At 44.5% G+C, this 17,267-nt stretch overlaps 1 protein-coding gene across 1 annotated transcript in view; it reads left to right on the top strand.

Moving 5' to 3' along the window:
- Positions 1-17,267, top strand: part of OTUD7A (OTU deubiquitinase 7A) — a gene marked incomplete at its 3' end in the record, with an annotated part of 136,242 nt that extends 118,975 nt beyond the window's left edge. The window contains exons 10-12 of the mRNA XM_021712563.1: positions 14,202-14,316; positions 14,454-14,538; positions 16,842-17,267. Coding sequence (XP_021568238.1) covers positions 14,202-14,316; positions 14,454-14,538; positions 16,842-17,267 — 626 coding nt within the window. The remainder of the gene's footprint in view (positions 1-14,201; positions 14,317-14,453; positions 14,539-16,841) is intronic.

Below are 17,267 nucleotides of genomic sequence, written 5' to 3'. Positions count from 1 at the left end.
TGGCCAAAGAGGGTGGCTGTGGGGAAGCATGTGTCTCTCAGAGAGGAAGCTTGGGAAGTGAGGCTTGGGATGAAGTAGATTCTCTCTCAGGAACCTTCAGGGTTGGAAAAGGTTTCATCAAAGGTGTTAATGCCACTGATTTCTATTATTTTCTAAAGCAACAATATACAAGGTAACTATTTAAACAGTTTTCCCTTCCTAAATGCAAACCGCCTGTGAGCATCTGAGGCATAGTCAGGGGCTGCATGAGTTCAGGGAGCCCCAAGCGTGTCCCCAGTGCCCTCCCTGGGGAGTCCTGCTCAGGGAACCAGGAGGTTAGCACCCAAGCAGCCCTGGGGAACCCAGTGGTAGAGATGAGAGGGAGATGCTGCTGATGTAAACAGGAACTCCAGACTGTAGGTTCGAGGCTGACAGGTGATTGCACCAAGGTTTGTTCTTCCTTTACTGGGAACAGAGACTTAACACACCCAAAATGTGACATTTGCAAAAATAAAAATTTAGAAAAAAACACTTTTGCAAAGAGCAGCCTGAAGCTTTATCGCTTGCCGCTTGGAAAAAACACAAGTTTATAAATTGAGCCTACGGGGATCTTGTGGAGCCAAACAGTAGTAATTCTATCCAACAGGCCATGAAAGCAGCTTTTAATCTGTGTCACAGTGCTATATTTTAGGAAGCAAACTCCATATCATCAGGGGGACTTATGTTTATGCAAAAAGCTGTACATCAGTGTTTACAATAGTTTTATTTGTAATAGCCCAAAACTAGAAACAATCCAATGTTCTTCCTAGGCAAATAGTTGAACAAACAGTGGTACATCTATTCTATACCAAGGAATACGGCTCAGGGGTAAAAGGATCACACACAATAACTTGAATGGGTCTCAGGGGTATTATGCTGAGTGAAAAAAACCTGTCCCAAAAGGTTACATACTATATTATTCCAGTTATGTAGCATTCTTGAAACAGCAAACTTATAGAGATATGAGAACAGTTTAGTGGTGGCCAGGGGTTAGGAACAGGGAGAGGGTGGAGGGAGGTGGGTATGTTTATAAGAGGGTAGCATAGGAACCTTGTGGTAAAGTAACTGTCCTGTGTCTTGACTGAGGTCATTACAGTTCCATACATATTATAAAGTTTCACAGAACTAAATACACACACACACACACACACACACACACACACACACACACACACACACACACATGAGTGCATTTGAAACCAGTGTCATCTGAATGCAATTGGTGGAATTTATCAAAGTCAGTATCCTGGTTGTGACATTGTGTACAGCTAGCAAGACCTTACAACTGGGGGAAACCGAGAGATGTGTATACAGACAGTTGCGTGTGAATTTGCAGTTACTGCACAATAGAAAGTTCAATTTTTTAATATGTGCCCTTAAAATATGACAAATACGTATTGACTAGCAGGAATGTCCCAATGGCCTAAAATGATTTAAAAGCCTAGTTTACCATTTTTCCTGCTTAAAACTTGGATTCAGGGGTAACAGTTTGCATAATTGTTCTCCATTATTAGTTTCTCCCAAGAACCGGCTTTTGGTTTCACTGGGGTTTTTTTCTATTATTTTTCTGTCTTTATTTTTATTGATTTCTTTTTTATCATTATTTCCCTCCTTCCTCCTTGCTTTGAGTTTAATTTGATATTATTTTTCTAGTTTCTTAAGGTACAAATTTGGATTACTAACTCAAGACCTCTTTTCTTATCTAATGTAAGCATTTTAATGCTGTAAGTTTTCCCCTAAATACTCTTGTAGCTACAGCACACACATTTTGATGTGTTATATTTGCATTTTCATCCTGTTCAAACTGTTTTTTAATTTCCCATGAGACTTATTCTGACTCGTGGATTATTTAGAAGCAGGTTGTTTAAGTTCCAGATACTTGGAACTTGTTCAAATATTTGTTATTGGTTTACAGTTTCAGTTATGATCTGAAAAACTTTTTATGATTTCTGTTCTTTTAAATGTGCTAAGATTGGCTAAGAATGTGCTGTCTTGGTGAACATTCCATATGCACTTGAAGAGAGTGTGTATTCTGCTCTTGTTGGGCTCTTTAAAAGTCAGCTACCTCCACTTGCCTGACAGTGCAGTCTGGGTCTCCAAACCTTATTGATTTCTACCTCCTCACTCTGTCAACTACTGAGAGAAGAGCGAGGTTTCTGACTGTAATACATTTATTCGTCTACGACTTTCATTTTTGTTAGTATTTGCTTCCTGTACTTTGAAGCAACATTTTCAGGAGGGTGCACACACACAGGATTATTGTGTCTTCTTGGAGAACTGATCCCTTTGTCATTATGTAAGATTCCTCTTTTTCTTTGGTAACAGCCTTGTGGTAAACTCCTTGTTCTGCAGTCTACTTTGATACCATGGCTACTCTAGCTTTGTTTTTCTTAGTAAATATCTGTTAACGTATCTATGTCTTTATATTTAGAGTAGTGTTCCTGTAGACAGCATATACTTGGGTTTTGATTTTTTTCTCAATCTGACAATTTTATCTTTTAATTGGTATGTTTTGACCATTGTCATTAATAGTATTAATGACATGGTTGGATTAAAATCTACCATCTTGCTAGCTCTTTTCTATTTATTGTGCCTGTCCTTTGTTCTTTCTGTTCCTCTTTTTCTGTCTTATTTTGGATTGATTGAGCTTTTTAATGGCTTTATTTTATACCCACTATCAAACTTATTATTTTATCTGTTTTTAATTCTTAGTGGTTTCCCTAAAGCTTACATTAAACATCTTTCATTAATGAGATTCTATTCTCAAGTAATATTATTCTACTTCCCATGTTGTATAAGGATATTATGATAGTGTATACCTAATCCCTTCCTCCCATTCTGTTATTATTATCAGGCATTTTATTTTTATATCTGCTGTAGACACATAATGCTATTTACTTTAGACAGTTATCTCAGAGCAATTAAAAGGAATTGTATTTTTCACATTCATTTATTTCATTTCTAGTACTCTCAATTTTATAAATCCACGTTCCTATGGATAGCATATTTCTTGCACCTGAATAATTTCCTTTCACATTTCCTATAGTGCAGATCTGCAGACAATGAATTTGCTCACTTTTGTTTGAAAAAGTATTTCTGTCTTCTTCATGTCTCAGAGATTTTTTTTTTATTTCAATAGCTTTAGAGGGTACAAATAGTTTTTGGTCTTTGCTTTAAGTGTACCCATCATTCCCACCTGTGTACATTGTGCCCAATAGGTGATTTTTTTTTTTTTTTGTCCCTCTACCCCTTCCCACCTTCTCTCTTCTGAGTCTCCAGTGTCCATTACACTGTTCTCTATATCGTTGCAGATCCTTGGTTTAGTATCCACTTATGAGAACATGGTATTTGGTTTTCTATTCTGTTTTGTGTTCGTTTTCTTAAGATGATGTTCTCCAGTTCCATCCAAGTTGCTGCATAAGACATTATTTCATTCTTTTGATAGCTGAATAGTATTCCATAGTGTGTATATACTACATTTTCATTATTCACTGATTGGTTGATGGGCATTTAGGTTGATTCCACATCTTTGCAATTGCTGTGATGAACATGTGGGTGCAGGTGTCTTTTTCGTATAATGACCTCTGTTTCCTTGGGTAGATATTCAGTAGTGAGATTGCAGGATCAAATGGTATATCTACTTTTAGTTCTTTAAGAAATCTCCATACCAATTTCCCTAGAGGTTGTACTAATTTACACTCCTACCAACACTATCAGCATCCCCTTTTCTCCACATCCATGCCAGCATCTATCGTCTTTGATTTTTTAAATAATGGCCATTCTAACTGGTATAAGTGGTATCTCACTGTGATTTTAATTTGCATTTCCCTGACAGTTAGTGATGTTGACCATTTTTTTCCTATGTTTGTTGGTCATTTGTATGTCATCTTTTGATAGATGTCTGTTCATGTCATTTGCCCACTTTTAAATGGGGTTATTTGCTTTTTTCTTGCTGGTTTGAGTTATTTGTACAATCTGGATATTAGTCCTTGTCAGATATAGAGTTTGTGAATATCTTCTCCCATTCTGTAGGTTGCCTATTTGCTCTATTAACTATGTCTTTGCTGTGCAGAAGCTTTTTTTTTTTTTTTTTTAGTTTAGTTAAGCCCCACTTGTTTTTGTTGCATTTGATTTGGGGATTTTAGCCATAAATTCTTTGCCTGATGTCCAGAAGAGTTTTTCCTAGGTTTTCTTCTAGGATTTTTATGATTTCAGATATGACATTTAACTCTTTAATTCGTCTCGAGTTAATTTTGTATATGGGAAGAGATAGGGATCAAGTTTTAATTTTCTGCATGTAGCTATCCAATTTTCCCAGCACCATTTGTTGAACAGGGTGTCCTTTCCCCAGTGTGTGTTTTGTCTGCTCTGTCAAAGATCAGTTGGTTGTAAGTATTTGGGTTTATTTCTGGATTCTCTATTCTGTTCCATTGGTCAATATGTCTATTCCTATACCAGTATCATGCCTTGCAGTATAATTTGAAGTCAGGCAATGTGATGCTTCCAGCTGGTTCTTTTTGCTTAGGATTGCTTTGGCTATTCTGGCTTTGTTTCTCATATGAATTTTATAATAGTTTTTTCTAATTCTGTAAAAAATGATGTTGGTCACTTGTTAGGGATTGCATTGAATCTGTAGATTAGTTTGGGTAATATGGTCATTTTAACAGTGCTGATTCTTCCAGTCCATGAGCATGGGCTGTTTCTTCATTTGTCTGTGTCCTCTACAATTGCTTTCACAGTGTTTCTCCATTTGTTTGTGTCCTCTACAATTGCTTTCAACAGAGTTTTGTAGGTATCCTTATAGGGGTCTTTCACCTCCTTGGTTAAATATATTCCTAGGTTATTTTCATTTTTTGGCTGCTATTTTTAATGGAATTGAGTTCTTGTTTTGATTCTCAGTTTGGTCACTATTGGTGTATAGTGGTGCTTCTGATTTGTATATGTTGATTTTCTATCCTGAAACTTTACCAGATTCATCTATCAAGTCCAGGAGTCTTTTGGAGAAGTCTTTAGGATTCTCTAGGTGTAAGACAATATTGTCAACATACAGAGATCGTTTGATTTCTTCACTTCCAATTTGGATATGCTTTCTTTTTCTTGCCTGATTGCTCTGGCTGGGACTTCCAGTACTATATTGAATAGGAATGGTGAAAGCGGGCATCCTTTCCTTGTCCCAGTTGTAAGGAGGAATGTATTCAACTTTCCTTCTTTTAGGATGACGTTGGCTGTGGGTTTGTCATATGGGGCTTTTATTATTTTGAGGAATACTCCCTCTGTGCCTCTTTTGCTGAGGGTTATTATCATAAAGCGATGCTGGATTTTATCAAATGCTTTTTCTGAATCTATTGGAATGACTATATGGCTTTGTTTTTAATTTTCTTTATGTAGTGGATCATGTTTATTGACTTGCATATGTTGAATGGCCCTTGTATCACCAGGATAAAACCCACTTGGTCGTGGTGTTTTTCTTTAATGTGTTACTGAGTTCAGTTTACCAATATTTTGTTGAGGATTTGTGTGCCTGTGTTCATAAGGGACATTGGTCTGTAGGTTTTTTTTCTTTGTCATGTCTTTTCCTGTCTTTGGCATCAGAATAATACTGGTCTCATAGAATGAGCTGGAGAGGATTACCTCCTCTTCGTCTTGTGGAATAGCCATGTCATTTCTTCTTTGAAGGTCTGGTAGAATTTGACTGTGAGTCTATCAGGTCCTGGACTTTTTTGTTGTTGCTGAACGGCTTCTCATTACTGTTTCAATCTCACTGCTCATTATTGTTCTGTTTAGGGTTTCTATTCCTTCCTGATTCAAGATTAGGGGGTTGTATGTTCCCAAGAATTTATCCATTTCCTCTAGATTTCTAGTTTGTTTGCATAGAGGTGTTCATGATAGTCTCTGAAGATCTTTTGAATTTCCATCATATCAGTTGTGATGTTTCCATTTTCATTTCTGATCGAGCTAATGTGTATCTTCTCTCTCTGCTTCTTAATTAATCTAGCTGGTGGTCTATCAATTTTTTTTATGTTTTCAAAGAACCAACTTTTTGTTTCATTGATCCTTTGTGTTTCTTTATTTCAATTTAATTTAGTTCTGCTCTGATCTTCACTATTTCTTTTCTTCTGCTAGCTATGGGTTTGATTTGTTCCTGTTTTTCTAGTTTCTTGAGATGTAGTATTAGGTTGTTGATAAGTGACCTTTCAGTCTTATTAATGTAGACTGTAAACACTACAAATTTTACTCTGAGCACAGCTTTGGCTATGTTCCAGAGGTTTTTATAACTTGTTTCATTGTTGTCATTCATTTTGAGGAACTTTTAAATTTCCATCTCGACTTCATTTTTTGACCCAAGGGACATTGAGAAGCAGATTGATTAACTTCCATGTTTTTGTTTGGTTTTGTGAGTTCTCCTTGGAGTTAATTTCTGGTTTTATTCCACTGTGTTTGAGAGGGTGTTTGATGTGATTTTGAATTTTTTTAATTGATAAGAGATTTGATTTGTGGCCTATTTTTTAGTCTATCTTGGAGAATATTCCATGTGCTGATGAAAAAATATATAGTCTGTAGTTTTGGGGTGGAAGGTTCTGTAGATGTCTCTTAGTTCCATTTGCTATAGAGTCCAATTTAACTCCAATGTTTCTCTGCAGACTTTCTGCCTTGATGACATATTACTGTCAGTGGAGGGCTGAAGAGTACCATTATTATTGTATTGCTGTTTCTCTCTTTTTTAGGTCTAGTAGAATTTGTTTTATAAAGTTTGAGGCTCTGGTATTAGGCACATATATATTTTAAATTGTTATATCTTCTCATTGGGTTGGTCCCTTTATCATTATATAACAATCATTGTTGTTTTTTTTTTTTTTTTTTTTTTTTTACTGTTGTTAATTTAAAGTCTGTTTTATCTGATATGAGAATGGCTACTCCAGCTCACTTTTGGTTTCCATTTGCCTGGAATATTTTCCCCCCACCACTTTACTCTGAATCAATAGTAGCTTTATGTGTTAAGTGGGTTTCTTGAAGGCAGCAGATATTTGGGTTGTGTTGCTTTTTTTTTTTTAATTCATTCTGTTAGTCTGTATCTTTTTAATAGGGCATTGAGACCATTTACATTCAGAATTAATAATGATATGTAAGGTACTGTTCCATTCACCATATTGGTTGTTATCTGGTTGTTTTATTTATTCATTTCTCTATTGTGTTGGTCTTCCATAAGGCCTGTGGGCTTCGGAATTTCCAGCATTTTTCTATTGGTGTATTTTGACCTTTTGTTTCAGTATTTATAACTCCTTTGACTATTTCTTGTAAAGCCAGACTAGTGACAAATTCCCTCAGCATGTCTTTGTCTGAGAAAGACTTCATTTATGAAACTTCATTTTGTGGGATACCGAATCCTTGGCTGACTGTTATTCTGTTTGAGAAGATTGAAGATGGGGTCCTAATCCCTTCTAGCTTGTAGAGTTTCTTCTGAGAAGTCTGTTAGTCTGATAGGTTTACCTTTGTAAGTTATTTGATGCTTTTGTCTCACTCTCTTAAAATTATTTCCTTCACATTAACTTTGCATAACCAGATGATTATATGCCTTTGGGTTTACCATTTTGTAATGAGTCTTCTGGGCTTCTTGTATCTAGATGTTTAAGCCTCTGGCAAGATTTCCTCAATTTTTCTCTCAATTAGGTTTTCCAAACCTGTTGCTTTCTCTTTTTTCTCAGAAATACCTAGGTTTGGACATTTTATATAATCTCACATTTCTTGAGACTTTGTTCCATTTTCTTGATTTTTTTTTCTTATTGTTGTCTGCTTGGGTTAATTCAAAAGCCTTATCTTCAAGTCTGAGATTCTTTCTTCTGCTTGTTCTCATCTACTGTTAAAACTTTCCATGCATTTTGTAATTCCCTGAATGATTATTTTATTTCTAGAATTCCAGCTTTATTTTTTAAGTGTCTATCTCTGGAGAATTTTTCATCTGTGCCCTGAATTTTTTTTTCCCCCTTTATGTTGGTTTTCAAGTTTTTCCTGAAGCTCATTGATCAATTTGATAATCAAGTTTTTGAATTCTGTGTCTATAATCTCAAAGGTTTCATTTTGGTTACGGCTCATTGGTGTTGGGTGTTGGAGAATTTTTTTTCATATTGTCAGAATTATTTTTCTGGTTCCTTTCATTTGGGTGTACTAATTCTTATTTGAGGTTGGCAGAGGCCTGACTTAGGCACTGTAGGCTTCCCTTTGTTATATGTAGGCTTTGGTATGATGAATTTCTTAATTTCCAGTTGTGGCAGTTCTGTGATGAGTACCTGCACTGGCTTATGACCTCCTGAGTGGCCGGAGTATCTTGGAAGGTGGTGTTAGCTAAGGTCTGGGATCAGGCCTTCCTCAGACATGAGGAATTATATCTGATGTGATGGCTGTGCTATTTGACCTCCAACCAGGAGGTGGTACTTGTGGAAGAAAGCCAGCTGTGTTGGTGGCTGTGGGGTTCCTCCTTGGTGAGTGCTGTTCCAAAGAAATGCTCAGCCAACCTAGGCAGAGGGCAGGATTACCTAAGTTCTCTGTTTTGAGCCTTCGAGGGAAATATGGATGGAAAGGGGCCTAGGCACCCCACAAGTGAGTGCTCCTGGCCACTCCAGTAGAGATTAGGATGGAGTCCCAGGCCACCAGGGCAATGTGGCCATGCAGGGAAAGCATAGAAGAGTTTACACGGGGAGTGAGAGGTTACACTATGGCAACATGTCCCATCCAGCTCCATCCGCAGTCTCAGGTAGTTTACGATCTGAATGTCAAAATACAGCTGGCCTCAGTGATTCAGTTGTTCTCATATAGCCTGCCCCAGCCAGGAACTGACTGCAGAGTTTGCACTTGGGTCCTGTCCCCACCTAGGCTGGCTAGAAAGCAGCCACATAAAGGTTGAGTTCCTGGCTATGGCATCTGAGGCTTCACAACTCCACGTGGGTTTTGGCAGTTTCCCATGAGGAACTGGAGTCCTGCAAGGCTCACAAGGCCCTCCAAGTCCATAGTAGGAGCGCAGAACTCCTTTAGGGTTTGCCCATGGGGTCCATCTCCTCCCAGGCTGGCTAAGAAACAGCCATGTAAGGGTTGACTTTCTGGACTATGGCAGCTGAGGCTTCACCACTCCACGTGGGTTTTGACAAAACACAACAATGGGTAAAGCAGTTTCCCTGGGGTAATGGATCTCTACAGGCTCAGGAGGCCCACCCAAGTCTGAGCAGGAACACAACACTTCTGAATTCCCCTCACTTACCTTCCCCACTGTGTCTGGAGGCTGCTATTGGTCTTCAGTGGTCCAGGTAAGAGTCTAGCTAGTTCTAGCCCAGATCAATGGATTTTTCTCTTCTTTGCACTATGTGTTCATTATCACTTTTGTGTGTGTGTGTGTGAGTTGTGGGATATGCTGCTGGCTGGTTCCTCTCTGGGTACTGAGCAAACTCCATCTTGTTTTATTCCGTGGAGAAATACACTCTAGCTGCCTCATGTTGGTCACCTTAACTTGGGTCTCCAGAGATATTTTTGCTAGGTATAGAATTCTACATTAGCATTTTTTTCTTTCAGCACTTTAAAAATGTTACTCCATCATCTTCTGGCTTCCCTGTTTTATCATGAAAAGTCTACTATAGTTCTTTTTCTTTTTTTTTTTTGAGTCAGAGTCTCGCTGTTGCCCTGGCTGGAGTACAGTGGCTTGCTCAGGACCACTGCAGCCTCAATCTGCTAGGCTCAGGCAATCCAAAGCCTCAGCTTTCTAAGTAGTTAGAACCATAGGCAAGAGATGAGGTCTCACCAAGTTGTCCATGCTGGTCTCAAACCCCTGGGCTCAGGCAATCCTGTTGCCTCCACCTCCCAAAGTGCTGGGATTACAGGTGTGAGCCACTGTGCCTGGCCTAATTCTTATCTTTGTTTCTCTATATGTAATGTATATTTTCCCCCTGGTTGCCTTCAAAATTTTCTCTTTATCTTTGGTTTTCAGAAGTTTTAAGATGCTATTATAGGCATATTTTTGTTATTTTTCCTGCTTGGTGTTCTTTTAGTTTCTTGGGTCTATGGTGGTGTTTGTCATTAATTTTGGAAAATTCTTAACCATTCTCTTTAAAAATGTGTTTTGTCTTGCTTTCTTTCTCTTCTCCTTCTGGATTTATATTTACACAGAACTTAGACTGTTTGATATTGTCCCACAGCTCTTAGATGCTCTGTTCTGTTTCCCACCCCCTTTTCTCTTTGTGTTTCATTGGTATTTCTTTTTCTTTTTTTTTTTTTTTTTTTTTTGTTTGTTTGTTTGAGTTGGAGTCTCACTCCATCGCCCAGGCCTGAGTACAGTGGCACACTCACAGCGACCCCTTCTGGGCTCCGGTGATCCTTCTACCTCAGTCTTCCAAGTAGCCAGAACTACAGGCATGTGCTACCATTCCTGGCTAATTTTTTTATTTTTATTGTAGAGATGAGATCTCACCATGTTGCCCAGACTGGTCCTGAACCTGCAGGCTCAGGCATTCCTCTCACCTTGGCCTCCCAAAGTGCTGGAATTACAGTCTTGAGCCACCACGATCAGCCCATTGATATAATTTCTAAAGACCTGTCTTAATGGTCACAGATTTTTTGCTCAGCTGTATAAAGTCTACTGACCAGCCTTATGAAGACATTCTTCGTCTCTATTATTGTGTTTTTTTCATGTCTAGGATTTTCATTTCTTTCTTAGAAATTTTTTCTCTCCACTGAAATTAACTACCAAATCCTGCACAGTATCCATCTTTTCTAGTAGAGTCTTATTAATCAGTTATTTTAAACTTCTCATCTGACAGTTTCGACACCTGTGTCATATCTGAGTCTTGTTCTGTGAATTGCTTTATCCCTTATCAGTAAGAAAATTATAGGTTTTGTTGTTGTTGTTGAAATCCAGACATCTTGAGTGGGAGCGTAAAGACTGGTGAATCTCTTTTATTCCTGGAAACAGGCATGCCTTTCCTTTTGCTAGGTCTTTAGTGTCTGGGTTAGAATCAGTCTTACTTGTCAGGACAGCTGGGGTGGTCACCCCTCTCCCCAGATCCAGGGATATAGAGACTGCCTAACACAAAGGCTTAACCAGAGTGACAAGAACACCATCTTTAGTGTATCTGGTGTGTGTTGCCCCACCCCACCTTCTGCAATATAAACTTTTGTTTCTTAGTAGAAATGGAAGACAAATATTCACAAAGGACACTTTCTCAGAATTTTTGCCAGTCTTTCTCTGGGAGCACCAGGTTAGGTCCTATGGAAAGGACCTGAAAGTGCACATGACGTTGTTTTACATCTTAAGTCCCCAGGGCTCTGTATCATTTCACTAGCAGCACTCTTCCTTTACCAATTTAGCCATTTTAGCTGAGTTCTAAATTCAGCTGAGTCAGCCCTTTTAAGCTCATGTCTGGCTCTCCCTGGAGGCTCTTGTCTTTCCTTAGTCTTGGGGTGAATTGGTTCCTCTGTGACTTCAGCTCTCTGGTGGTTAAAGACAAGTTGTGAATTTTCAGTTTGTTTGACTTGGTGTAATGGTGGAAAATGCTCTTACAGCTTTTCACATCCTAATCCTAAACAGAAACCAGGAATCTCCACTCTGTTTTGGGAAATAAATATTTAAAATATGTCCAGGCTAGTTTGAGATGGTGCCTAGATGATTCCAGGCTAAAAGACAGGAGGGAACTCTTTAAAAAAAAGAAAAAGAAAACAACAAACAAAAAACACCTTTCCATGCTTATTTTTAAAAGTAGTTGCTGTTCTTGACATTTGCCGGCAGAGGGCAACCTGCCGTGCGGCTACCCTCCTGGCTAAGATCAGGTTTCCAATAGGGAAAAGTCATCATGTACAGTAAGAGGCAGAGGCTGTTTTACAGCCTCCCTGGGATCTCGGGGCAATGCAGCTCCAGCCCTCACTACAGTGGGGAAGCTGATCCCCTGTAGAGAAGATGCCTTCCTTACAGCCCCTGAGAGTCTTCAGTTGTGAGCACGTCTATCCTCGGAGCCTCTCTCAGTACCTGGCCTTCACCTCACCAAGAGTGACGCTGAGAGACTGCCAGGACCTTCCAGGTGGCAGACACCAGCGCTTCTGAGTGTGTTCCAACAGTGTGCTCAAGCTGTGGGCACCCAGGGGACCAGTTCCAGCCCAGCTGTGGAAGAAGTTCCCAAGAGACCCACGGTAGGGAGGTGAGGGTATGAGGCTATGGTGTTGTCCTGGCTGTAGTGGTTTATCTGAAACACACACACCAGAACCATAGTGGCTTAACCATAGAGACTGGGTTCCCACACAAAGTAAAAAGCAGGAGTTCCTGATTGGCAGGCAGCCCTTCTCCAAGTGGGGACCCACAGTCTTCTGCAGGTGCCAGGGACAGAGAGGAGTGGGGAGAAGTTCCCATGCCTTATATCACCCAGCACTTCCCAGCTTGCCTCTGCTCATACCCACGGGGCAGCCAGGCACCTGTTCCCTCCAGAATGCTGGGGGAGGCTGGGGAAGGGGCTGGGCAGATGCTTTCCAGTGGTAACTCTGCCCTGGGAAGGACCTGAAATTCCCCAGTAGCATCCACAGGAACTGCTTCTGATTATTATTGTTATAGAACGGTATTTTCCAAATTTGCCTGATTTTAAGAACCATGGGGATGCTTATGTCAAATGTGGGTCTCAGGTCCTTTTCCTGGACACTCTGGTCTGGCCCATCTGTGCATGGGGGCCTAGAACTCCAGGGAGCTGCACTGCTCTCAAAAAGTCTGAGAAGCAACATCAACAGGGAGAGACTCCCCCACTGCCCGCCCCACAAGGATGCCAGGCCAACCCCCTCTGTCTGTGTGGTGACTCGTGGAACCAGGCCGCTGGGCATCACTGAGGGAGGCTGTCCCTGAGCTAGCCCGGCAGCCCTCCCCGGGTGTGTCTCCCCTGGAAAGGGTGGCCAAGTCAAGGCAGACACAGCAGGCTGCAGCCAAGGCAGGCCTAGCCGCCCTGACCGCCCATACCAGAGCACTGTGCTGCCCAGTCCCAAGCCAGAGTGATGAACATCTCGGAGCTGGTCAGTGGTCAGCAAAGCTGACTTTTCCTTATATAGGCCTAGGGAGGGAGGAGTAGAACAGATTGTGGTCATGTTTTCTCTTTAACAACACTGGAGGGCAGCACTGAGTCAACTGTTCCCGTTTCTCAGTAGATCAGCTATTAGTGGCATTCGATCTTGGACTACGTGTATTTACTTGCCTTTCTATTCTTGTGGCGCCCTTGCCACCAATTAGGGGCAGTCTGCTCCAGCAGAGCAGCAGAGCCGCTGGCTGGGGCCTGGGTTGTGCTTCTCTGCTGTGACTCCTGTGAGAGAGGCGGGCAGGAACGCCATTGGAGCCCACAGAGGAGGCTGCGGCTCGCTCAGAGGGCAGGACCGGGGATGCCACCTCCCACTTCTTCCCGCTCCCTGCGTCTGACAACACCCTTAGGAGGAGTTGGCCGTTGTCATGAGGGACTCCTCTTACTGGGTCCTGCAGTGGCTCAGAAGCGCCTAGATGACCCCAAACCTGCAGACAGCCCCCTCCACCTCAACCTTTCTGGGGTGGGCCAGGATCCCCACCAGTGGGATGTGTCACTCAAGAGGTTTTGTAATGAATCAGTCCCTCTGAGAAATGACCAGTGGTCACTCCTCACCACAGCCCCCCCTACACGTGACTGCCTCAAGAGGATCCCTGGCCTCGCCGCCTTCCGCCTGCTGTACACCCTCCCAGGGTTCACCACTACCTGACATGAGGAGGTGTTGGTTAACCTGCTTGTCTGTCCCTGTGGGCGGGGCCCTGAGGGTCCGCAAGTCCCAGGCCCTGATCCAGACTCTGCATGAAACCACAAACCAGCAGAGCTCAGCCACACCCTTGCTCGCCTGGCTTGCACGCTCAGGAGGGTCCTCAGAAACAGCAGAAGCAGCAACATCCTTTTCCCACCCAATGCCCGATGGAATATCTGCAATGGGACAGACCCAGAGAGCCCCGAGTCCAGGTGATGCTGCCAGCTGCTCTTCAGTATTCATGATGAAGAGGAAACATTAACAGCCAACAGTGTTTTTGCAACCCGTGATCTCAATGCTCCTGCTGGCACAGATATTCTGTGTGTATCTCCATCTGATTCCACCTGGCTGTGGAATCCCCTCCTGTCCTGGAGGACTGCTGGGTCTCCCAGCATGGCTCTGTCTCTCTGTTCCAGCCGTGATCCCCCTGACCGACTCCGAGCACAAGCTGCTGCCTCTGCACTTTGCAGTGGACCCTGGCAAGGACTGGGAGTGGGGGAAGGATGACAATGACAATGCACGGTTGGCCAAGTAAGACCCTGAGCTGCCCTCCCCAACACCCTGCAGGGAGGGCTGTCCCTGGGCTTCCTAGGGAAGGGCCGAGGTGCATGCTGGCGGGGGGGGCGCGTGCAAGGCCAGCTGGCCCATTCAGTTTTCCTTTCTTGCAGCCTCATCCTGTCGCTAGAGGCCAAGCTGAACCTCCTGCACAGCTACATGAATGTGACGTGGATCCGGATCCCCTCCGAGACGCGGGTGAGCCTGGCGGGTCCCGGAACCTGATCTGGTGTTGGGGCGAGGCGCTCAGCTCCAGCCTGGCCAGGGCGCACCCTCTCAGGCCCTCCTAAGTGCTTGCCCACCCCAGTCCTGCCTGAAGCCATCCTCGGCCAGGGCCACCCTGGGTGTGGACTGAAATGGCTTTGGTTGCTCTGGATGCATTTGGTTCGTGTGTGCACACGAGTGTAGGCATGTGTGCATGCAAGCATGCGCTCTGGCTAGGGGATTTTCATCCCCATTTTCTGCAGAAGGAGAGGAATAAACACACCCACTCAGAAAACAAACCACAGGCAAGTCACAACACAAAACCATCTCTGTTGAGATCAGAACACAATGTGCTGCCGCAAAGCCAAATTAATTATAAACTGTGTGTGGGTCCTCCAAAAAGCAGGGAACTGAGAATGTGTTTCCTCAGTGGCCCCTCCCCCGCCCAAGGGTGAGTAGAGCTGGCAGGGTGAGGAGGGGTCTGCCCACCCCACCAAGCTCTTGCCCCGGCGGTGTTGGGCTGCCCCTGCTTGCAGATGCTGAGAGGGAATCATTCTAAGAGTCTGACTGATTGATGTTTTCTGTAATCTCTGTAGCAAACTGCCAGGGAAGAGGATCTGTAAAACACTGCTTGCATATAATTGGTCCTCCCCAGACACCAGTGTACTTAGGCAGAGAATGGGGCTCACAAGGAATTATTCAAGGAGAAACAGGAGGGGAGTCGGATGGCAGCAGGTGGAGTCAGCACTGGGTAGTGCTGAGCTCCCAGACCTCAGCCTTACCTGCACTTAATTCCATGGGGCTCCTTCAGGGAGGTACCGACACCCCATTTTATTGATGTCATAAGCAGTCGTGGCAGGTGTGAGTAGGCCTGGGTAGGCAGTGGTGCCATGGCTGTTCTTCCTGGCACCTGTGTGGGGGTGACGGAATCCGGATCTGATATCAGGAGGCTCTGGGGCTGGGCACAGCTCTGCCTTGCAGCGAGCAGCAACCTTTGCCAGGCCCCGTGGCCCACACGACACATGCAGGGCTCCCAGCAGACAACCCTGGCCGGGGTCCCTCCAGCCCACGCTCCTCGCTGCCTGTGCTCCCCATGGGCTCCTCCAAGCACCAGGTATACCGGCCTTCCTGGGTCCAATCTCCGCTCTTTTGTGTCTCTGGCACATGGATCAGAAGGGGAAAGAGAATTTCAGACTGGAAGGAGTGGGGGCTGGATTTGCCCACTTTTGCTCCTGGGTGACCTGGTCACAGGAGGGTCACCATCTCTTGGACCTGCTAGGGGTTGGGGAGAGGACAAAAACAAAATGGGGGAGCAGTGGGCCTTCTCCCAGGCTCCTTCCTTGGAGACCAGGAAAGCCTGTTTGGCTATGAGCACCAGTTCCTGCAGCTGGCATGAGGGGCTCTGTCCTTTGTATCAATGACACTGTCAGAATTGTTTCCTCACCCAGGACGGTCCCTCTGCAAAGCAGCCATAGGTGCTGCCTGTCCTCTGTCCCCCTCCCACTTCCCTTCCCAGACTCCTACCTGCTCCAGATACAGGCCTCGGCCATGTTCTCATGTGGCCTTGCTCCTCCCCCCCACCCCGCCCCCATGGACAGGCCTGATCTAGGGTGTGCACAGATATGTCCCCTGCCAGTGAGGCCCCACACCCCTCAGGAGGCCTTTTTTGGAACGGTAACATCTCTTACTGCTGATCCCAGGCCTATTTCAGAATCCTTCTCCATTTAGCACTCCACATGGCAAAATTGAGAAGGAAACCCTAACATGATTTGTCATTGCTGATTCAGGGACGGGTGTTAAAAGATTTTCTGAATAAAAATTCTTGCCTTGTGAGGGCAAGGTTTCTATCCCCTGCCAGAAGTGAGCGTATGAGACATCTCTGTAGGAGAAACACTTGGATGCAGGTAAACTGTCCTCCCAGCCAGAAGGCCTACACCTATTCAGAGAGGCTGGCCTGGGCCCTGTGCCTGGTCAAGCAGGCAGCCTCACCAGGGCTGGAGGGCCAGAGTCTGGGCCTGACGATTCCAAATCATGCCGAGGCTCTGAGGTTCACAGCTAAGTGAGGCATCTGTACCCTGCCCCACTCCCCAGCAGGGTTCCAGGCTGCCGGCCACCTGCATCCACCAGAGAGCAGGCGAGTGAGCGCAGCCCACCTTCCTCTCCAGGTGGTGCGCGCAGATCAGAGGTCCCACCAGGCCCTCCACAACACCAACAGTAAGCCAAGAGAAACCCTCCTCGCGACACGGGGCAGCTCTGCTCTAACTACCGCTCCTCTGCGCGCTCCTCTCCCCCCACAGGCGCCCCTGGCGCAGCCGGAGTCCCCGACGGCCTCGGCGGGGGAGGACGTGCAGTCCCTGGCCGACTCACTGGACTCGGACCGCGACTCGGTGTGCAGCAATTCCAACAGCAACAACGGCAAGAACGGCAAGGACAAGGACAAGGACAGGCAGCGCAAGGAGAAGGACAAGACGCGCGCGGATTCCGTGGCCAACAAGCTGGGCAGCTTCAGCAAGACGCTGGGCATCAAGCTGAAGAAGAACATGGGCGGCCTGGGCGGCCTGGTGCACGGCAAGATGGGCCGCGCCGGCGCGGCCGGCGGCAAGAGCGGGGACGCGGCCGAGCGCAAGGACAAGAAGGCCAAGGCGCGCAAGGGCAGCAAGGAGGAGTCGGGCGCGTCGGCCAGCACGTCGCCGTCGGAGAAGACCACGCCGTCGCCCACCGAC

Source organism: Carlito syrichta, unplaced genomic scaffold (genome assembly GCF_000164805.1).
Source record: "Carlito syrichta isolate Samal-C Ts95f unplaced genomic scaffold, Tarsius_syrichta-2.0.1 Scaffold303363, whole genome shotgun sequence".
Taxonomy (NCBI): domain Eukaryota; kingdom Metazoa; phylum Chordata; class Mammalia; order Primates; family Tarsiidae; genus Carlito; species Carlito syrichta.
Note: the sequence above shows the minus strand (reverse complement) of the source record. Positions and strands in the feature narration are given on the sequence as shown.